The sequence below is a fragment of the Thamnophis elegans genome, chromosome 5 (assembly GCF_009769535.1).
Source record: "Thamnophis elegans isolate rThaEle1 chromosome 5, rThaEle1.pri, whole genome shotgun sequence".
NCBI classification, from domain to species: Eukaryota; Metazoa; Chordata; class Lepidosauria; order Squamata; family Colubridae; genus Thamnophis; species Thamnophis elegans.
The window spans coordinates 75,448,862-75,457,698 of NC_045545.1; the positions used below are offsets into that span (position 1 = coordinate 75,448,862).

The window sequence follows — 8,837 nt, forward strand, 5'->3', positions numbered from 1 at the left end:
AAAATATCAATCTTCTTTCTTTAATCATTCAAACGTGCTGATATTTTCTCCTATGAACTATCAATTTAGAAACACGAGACCGTGAGTTCAAGGCCCACTTTAGCCAGGAAAGCTGGCTGGGTGCCTCTGGGCCAGTCACTCTCTCTCAATCCAATCCACCTTACAGGGTTGTTGCTGTGAGGAAAATAGTCCTCAACTTACAACAGTTCATTTAGTGACAACTCAAAGTTTACTGTGGGACTGAAACCAGTGATTTGTTGTTTATCACACTGAAGCTAGGATAGTACTTTGGGTAGATGCTGTCTGCTTCATTTCAGAAAAGCTTCTGTAGAAACCATTCTACATATGCCCTCTTGAGTGATTGAAAAATCCATACAATTTCAAATGGTTCATTATTATCATTTCTATTTCATCCTTTTAGTTTTTGATCAGGAAAGGCTTCCAAGGTCACTTAGAATCCATTTCCTTCTATTTACAATCTAAAAAGACATGACATTAATGAAACATAATGGGCTTCGATTTATACAGAAGGGAAATAGAACTGTAATGGAATCAGAATTACAGGTTTTCTTATCCCAGTTGCTTTCAAAACAATTCAATTTTCTGGTTTTCTAGCAGAGCTGAGAAAAAGTCCAGCCTACTTTCTCTTCCCTTCCCACTCTTTGGCTTGGACAACAGGGAAGAGACAAACCAGTGACAAACCAGTGACTATCCCAAGAGTTTTTGTCTCTTAATACAAATTGTCTGTGTCTATGAAGAACTAAGCTAAGACACTGAGCTTGTCGATCAGAAAGATTGGCAGTTCAGCGGTTCGAATCCCTAGCACCGCGTAACAGAGTGAGCTCCTATTACTTGTCCCAGCTTTTGCCAACCTAGCAGTTAGAAAGCATGTAAAAATGCAAGTAGAAAAATAGGGACCACTTTTGGTGAGAAGGTAACAGTGTTCCGTGCGCCTTTGAATTTGAATTTGAATTTACTTTATTTGTATGCCGCCCTTTTCCCTGAGAGGGACTCAGGGCGGCTCACAATTCAAGGGAGGGGAAAAAAACAAACAAAGTTACAAAACATAAAGACCATACACAGCTAAAAAACACAACAATCATACCATTTGAAGTGGGGCTGCAAGTCTTTAGCCCCAGGCCTGTCGGAACAGCCAGGTTTTAAGGGCTATGCGGAAGGCCTGGAGGGTGGTGAGGGTACGAATCTCCACGGGGAGTTCGTTCCACAGGGTCGGAGCAGCCACAGAGAAGGCCCTCCTCCGGGTAGTCGCCAGTCGACACTGGGCGGCTGATGACACTGGGTGACTAAATGCCTTTGGCATTTAGTCATGCTGGCCATATGACCATGGAGACGTCTTTGGACAGCACTGGCTCTATCAACATTCTGAGCTTTGCATTCATTTTAATAATCATTTTTCCTCTTTAAGAGCAAAAACAATTCTAAGTAGGATTGATTTGTTTGGCAATTCCATGTTCACTACCAACCAGAATATGAAATAGCAGATACAATTGTCAAAAATGTGTTATCTTATGTAACAATTGCAAATTACCGTTTCTATTCCTATTGCTCAGGAAGCTGAAAGCTCTGGTATTCATCGGACTGTTCATGCTGGAGAGGTTGGATCATCCCAAGTCATCAAAGAGGTAGGAAATAGTACCATATAACTTGTGTGTCATCTGGAAAGCTGCCAGCTAGAACTAATGTAGAAAATTGTAAAATCCTGTAAGGACTGCTTAACAAAAAAATGTTTTCAATTTTTTTTAGAAGAGGTAAAAGATAAGAAGAGGTAATTTAAATATTTCTTTTGTTATAGCATAAATAATTAGGATGGTTTTGCAAAATGTCTTGTCATCCAGTGAATTCAATCTGTGCCCCAAATTGTTTCTTAATCATTAATTAAGTAGTACCCCTTCATTTCCATTCATTATTCTACTAATATTAAAATTCTGCTTTTATTTTTTAAACCAAATAATATATTTTGATTTTCTAGAATCAGACTGCAAATAATGTTGCCATCATTTTCCATTATACAAGGTGTACCTTACAGAACACTGTAGCTCAGTTCTTTTCTGTCTAAATAAGAATTAGAAAAATCCAGCTCTACGGGACAAACTATAAATTCCCAAATCCTACTGGCAGAGACATTACTTACAATGTTGGCCCTTTTCTTGAAATCAGTTAATAGTTTCCATCCGTTTTAAACTACTCAAGCTTTGCTGTGTTTTTTGTTAAGTTTATGCAAAAATGGTTTGAGGTTATAATCTGGAGTATAAAATCTATCATTTGTGAATTTCTACATAAGAGAAATTCAGGTTTAGGTCAGAAAAAATGAGTATGGGAATAATATTAAAAGGAAGTAATATGTAAATCTAAGGCATGCTCATGTATACCTAAACTCTACTCTTGAATTGCTATATATGTATCTTACACTGTACTTTACGATTTTGTGTTAGAAATTCATTAAACACCATCTAACGTTGAGGGATTGATGTGTCAATTGTAGAGGTAGCCTAATCTGCGAATAGTAATTTCTTCCTATTTTTTTCTCTTTATATCACTATAGGCAGTCAACATTCTTAAGACAGAACGAATTGGCCATGGCTACCACGTCTTTGAGGATGAACAGCTTTACAAACAATTGTTGGAACAAAATATACATTTTGAGGTAATAGAATATCTTCTACAAATCTCTGTAGGTACTTCCTTAACAATTTTTAAAGACAAAGATAAAATTGTTAAATACTGAGTCAGCGCACTAATCAATCTGCATTTCTCTGCTTTTTTCTGCCTTTCTTGGAAAAGCTGAAGCTTGAATGAGGAACTTCTTGGAAGTAAAATCTTGTGGTTTGAATTAATATGAAATTTATTTTGCAATACAGCATGCATATCATCAGTTTTCATAAAAGAAAAAACTTCTAAGCCTGTAATTTCAAAAAAGGATAAAATACAAATTAAAAAGAAAAACATTAAAAGAAGAGGGAGGGGATTAAAGAGGGGGAGAATTAAAAAGTGACAAAAGAAAAATAACATAAAAAGGATTTTGAATCTTCTTCAGTACAAATATGAAGTATAGTAACCGCTTACTCTAAATTATAACAAAAACATCATATAAACAGTATAGAAACTAAATCCAAATTTCCCCAAAACTACAGACTCCTTATTCTAAATTTAACCATAAACCTTAAAATATACAATCTATATATTGAATAATTATAGTATACCATATTTCTATAATCATAACAAATCTAATTATCAAATTCTAAAACTTCATTTTTATCTTTCTCAAGCAAAAAATTCAAAAGTAGTCTTGAGTAAAAACCAAGTAAATAAACTTTTATCTTCATCAAATAATCAATTTTGTTACCTTTGCCAATTCCATTAGTTTTGCAATCCACTCTTTATTTCTTATAAGAAATAAGATTAATAAGTAAATAGTGAAAATGCCAAGTGGACAAATTGGGATACTATTCCCTGTGGATACATTGCTTAATTAACATTTTTAAGGCCTCCAAAGGTGATTGATTTCTTAGGCCTGCAGTTAGCTACAGGAAAGCAACAGCACAGAAAGTGCAATTGTTAAATGCAAATATGTTGCATTTAAGTCTACAGTGGTAGCTCAGTACTTGTTGTTAATTGATTCTGGGAGGCGCAATGAGTACCAAATAAAATTTCCCATAAGGAATATTGTAGTGAATCATAAGGCAGCTAACACTGAAAAGTTCTAACTTGTGCATTCAGTACCAAACAAATGAGGAGTATCAGGACAAAATTTTCGTGTCAAATGTGTTGAGTACCAAATTTGATGAGTTTCAAAGCAGTTGAATACCAAGGTCTCACTGTATACAATATTATGTAAAGGGTGTGTCAGTTTAGATTCATTTAGAGATTCATTGACACCTACAACTTGACAGGGAGTGAGTCAACTTTTGGATGCTTGCATTATGTACAAGATATACATAATGTAAGCCTGTTCCTTATTTGTCACACGGCAGGTTATAAATATACTGTCCTATGTTAAACCTGATTGCTTAATGAAAGAAAACTATATTAACATGTTATGTCTTCTTATTTTGCTTTTGGGGATATCACCTGAAGTGTATTAATGTCTATAGTTTGATACCAAGAGACAAAGCCACATGTTAGAGCCATCATATATAACTAGAATGATAAGATGAATGTCAGATTCATACTGTTGCATTTTACTGCAACAAAAGGTGTAAATGAACTCTTTTCACAAACATGACTTGGTTCTTGGTCTATATCTGACTGATCTCAAATCTTTGAATTAACTATCCTTTAACTGGCATTAATTGTTCTTTTTACAACTGACAACAGTCCATTCTTAATTAGATAGGTGTAGTTTATTCCATAATCTTTCCGAAGAGTCTGTAGAAATTGACTGCAGTGGTACAGATTAATAATACCAAATGGATCATGTGCATTTTTCAGTTCATATGTTCACTTTATATGAAGTGGTTCAGGTAATTTATAAACAATATTTCAGGATGAACAAATGAATTATTTGGTCTGAATCTATGCATAGAATTATTCTCAGCTGTTATGAGCTTTTTATAGAAAACATTCACTCTCAAGTAGGATTTTCATTTTATTAATTTAATAAATATTTATTCACATTAAACACTTTTAAAAAGATCTATATTGAGCATCTTCATTTCTCTCTGCTTAAATATATAGCTCTGTCCTTGGTCTAGTTATCTCACTGGAGCATGTAAAACCAGCTTCAAAGAACATCCCGTTAAAAGGTAAGTATTGCTATTACTATAATTACTTCAGATAAATTATACTTCAGCTCATTTACGTTTCCTTTTGATTACTTTTTGAATTTGCAAGAAATTGTTATAAAATATTTTGAAAAGAGAAGCACCATTTTAGATTTTGGTAAATGTGTAGCAAAATGCAGTAGGAAAGCTTACTATATACTATATTTCTATCCATGGATAATAAATCATTTAACATTTCATTTTTGTCTTTCCAGATTTAAGAACGATGGTGCAAATTACTCCTTGAATTCAGATGATCCACTCATTTTCAGATCCACAATTAACACAGACTATAGAATTACTCAAGAATACATGGAATTTACAGAACAGGAATTTGAGAAAATGGTAAGTTGATCTGTTTTTCATATTGGCAATACTTTGCCCTTTTTGTAATGTCTGACTTGTTTGATCTGTTTGTTTTAAAGTAAAATCTTCCTAATAAACTGAAATTGCAGATGTAGATATGGTTAATCTTTTCAAGCTTTTTAGAGATAGAAATATAGGCATCAAACAAGATGGTCACATGAAGACCATACTGTGGAGAACAGAAGGGACATTTTACCTACTTCATTTGTAGAGAAATGCTAATATTATTACCATTTAAATACATCCTTCGGGTAATGGTTTCTTATGTAAACATATGCTCATTGTGGCAAGGTATTTGTTAATAAATAGTCATTTCTGTATTCCATATGGACCTTCATGTATTCACAAACACTGTCAGCTGACAACTTGTCTTTAAAAAAATCTCACAGTTCTCTGGGATCTATTTACTCCTAATCTGAAATAGTTAAGAAATTGGAATTAATTAAGAAATTAATGCTCAAAAAACTGTGTAGGCTCATTAGCACACTACTGTTTCTTATTAATTTCAAATGATATTATACTTTATTGTGGTTGTTTTTGTTGTATCCTAGCAATCATATCCTATTTCTGATAAATCTCTGCATATTCAAAGACATTTTGTTTTGGTATATTGGATTGTTAATAAAAAAAGTAGTTATTGATATAGTGTTTTCCATGGCTCTTCGCAATTTATATGGCGCTCTACAATAGATGAAAGGGTAAGTTTAACACCAATTTAATTGCTTTCAAAATTAGAAGATGTAACTTGTTAACACCATATGTTAATTGTTTTAAAATCAGTTAAAGTTTCTGGATTGGTACTACATACTGAACTATAAGCATATGCATAGGTGTTGTTCAACATAATAGGCTAAATAGCAATAGCAATAGCACTGCGACTTATATACTGCTTCACAGTGCTTTACAACCCTCCCTAAGCGGTTTACAGAACCAGCATATTGCCCCCAACAATTTTACCAACATAGGAAGGATGGAAGATTGAGTCAACCTTTAACTGATTAGGATCGATTGTGGGCAGTCAGCAGAATTAGTCTGCAATACTGCATTCTAACCATTGTGCCCCCACAGCTCTACCAAAATATGATCGCAAAGTTTGTAGTTTAATATCCCATGACCTCAGTGTTATTCAGTTTGCATTACCGTAGCCTTAGAGCATTTTGCTGAGTAATAGGACTTTCAAACTTTTTATTGTTTTGGGATCCTGCCAGTGCATCTCCTAACTGCTTAAAAAATCTTTGGTAGCCGTAACAGAAGAACAAACAGCATGTTGGATTCTGAAGAGCGCTATCAGTCTATAATTTTTTACTGGGTTACTTATTTGCTTTGCCCCAATGTAAAAGTAGTCAAATCTGCAGCATGTGGCTTAAGATATGCTGTATATATGAATTTATCTTAGTATTTGAGCAACTTCAGGTGCGCTTTAAATGGGAAGAGTGCTTGCCTAAAACCCCATCTGTGGCATCCTTATGTTTGTTAACTCCGCTTTAAACTTTTGTAAAAACACATTCATTTTCAAAGATAAAAGTATAGCATTTAAAAGCAGCATTGTCAACTATTTATTTAAAATAGTACAGCCCACATTAATGGAATATGATCAGGCGTGCCTCCTTCTTCTTTTTACAGAATATAAATGCAGCAAAGTCCTGCTTCTTGGAAGAAAAAGAGAAAAAGGAGCTTGTGTACAAGCTACAAAAAGCCTATGGGATGGTAAAAAGCACAGAATTCTGAACTCTTCTGTACCAGGCATCAGTTTGTTTTCTTGACCAATGTTATGCTTGCCCAAAGTCTTTGTTTTGCTTCTTGGAAGACAATGAGCAAACTTCGTATTACTCTTGTTTACTCTTAATAACTACCGAATGTACAAAACAGTATTCTTATGATGGTAGGTACCATGAGTTTAATTTTTAAAAAAAATTTTAAATGGAATGTAAGCTGCTCAGACATCTAGAGATTGGAAATAGGGATACATTTATTGCAATTACACTCACCATCTCTGGTACACCAAATCTGCAGGCCATTATTATTTCAAAACTTACCAGTAGGTCAAATAAACTATTTATTTGAAACAGCAGTCAAAACCTATCTCAGACATTTTTAAAATATTTTTTTTAAAAAATAATCTGCCTCACTAAATTATCTACAAGTGATGTCTTTTGTGCACTCCTACATTAACAAAAGGGAGAAAGATCATAAGTATTGTTAAGATTGATTTTTTTTTTAGAAAATCATATTGTGCTCATAAATCTCAGAAAAGCAAACATACTTTATCATTTAATTTGATTATAGATGGATCTTATTTCTCTACTTTATTTTACTTACACTGAATAGTAGTTCATGTTTTTTTGCCATTTCGTTCATTTCAATGGTATCAAAATATATTTGACCCAGTGAAAGTTGTATGGTAGAAATTCTCGTAATGCTGATTCAACATTTGCCTTCTCAAAAACCGATCTTGCCTAAAATGTCTTATGCTGGAGATGTGCCATGGGAAAAAACAGTATTTTAAAAAATAGAATTGCATAGAATTTCTGTTCTTATAGGGATTGTATAGAAATGCAAATTTAAAGTTTGTATTCTAACCTATTCACTGAGCCATTTGTATTTTTCTTATCTGTACTATATGTTTAACTGGAATTATGTGATTTAACTATAGCATACTGACACTTTTGTTTATTTTTTGATTGTTGAGCTAACAGAAAGGCAACATTATCTAATGGTGCTCAGTTACCTTGTTTTAACTGGAATAACACCCCCCACACACACAAACAAATTTAAACTAAATATCTAGTACTAAACTGACTATTTTATTGGATTTTGTTCCCTAAGGAAACTAAAAAACAAAATGAGTTAATTGTAAGGTGCTTCAGTTAACTGGATTATGAGGAAAGCTGTAACCAATATGTAGTATAATGAAATTATTGTTTTGAGCAGGAAAATACAATAGCAAATGCAAATTAAAATCATAGCCAACAATTCTCATTCCCAAATAATATGCTAGATGCCTTTAATAATTGTAAGTTTTTTTATTTTATTTTGCATTGACTATCTTTGAAGCCCCAATTTATATACTCAGGAACTTAGATCCATGTTTTTATATTATAGTGTGAAAGTCTTGCACATTCAAGATTTAAGCTGGTATATTATGAAATTGGTGTCTTACACTGATTTACAGTTTTTGTTGCAGAAAACCCCAAATATAAGTTCTTACGGGCTTAGATCTCAAGTAAGTCTTACGTGCAAATCATACTATTACTTGTTTCTGTATACCTTGTAAGTAGCAACAACATGAAGTTGGAAGTGAGAATCATTGCAGTATCAAAGCACAGCAATTTCTGACAATGAAGGGAGGGTGGCAGCTAAACACTCAACTGCTATTTCAGGAGCAGGTGCATATTTAGCATATTTCAGTTCAGAGAGACAAATCCGTAGCCATGTAAGAATCATTTGCTTCATTTTTTTTCTTCTCTTTTTCCTCAACCATCACAAGATTATTTCGTTTATTTTATGGGTTTGATATTTCTAGACTTGAGTACTTGTGCTTGGGACATTATGAAAGTGTGCTGAATACATGAATGATAGAGACTGCTTGAAAAATTAAGCCAAGTTTTAGAAAAAAATGAAAGTAGAAATCTGACATTGCTGCCAGAACTTAAAACATTTAATTTGGAATGTTTTCATATAATTCAGCAA

The 8,837-nt window shown here is 33.4% G+C and overlaps 1 protein-coding gene across 1 annotated transcript in view; it reads left to right on the plus strand.

Annotated features, from left to right (window-relative positions):
* Nucleotides 1-8,440, plus strand: part of ADA (adenosine deaminase) — a 28,200-nt gene extending 19,760 nt beyond the window's left edge. Inside the window, 5 exon segments of the mRNA XM_032217983.1 lie at nt 1,572-1,643; nt 2,564-2,665; nt 4,696-4,763; nt 4,997-5,126; nt 6,771-8,440. Coding sequence (XP_032073874.1) covers nt 1,572-1,643; nt 2,564-2,665; nt 4,696-4,763; nt 4,997-5,126; nt 6,771-6,875 — 477 coding nt within the window. The 3' untranslated portion in view covers nt 6,876-8,440.
* Nucleotides 8,441-8,837: the final 397 nt, after the last annotated feature.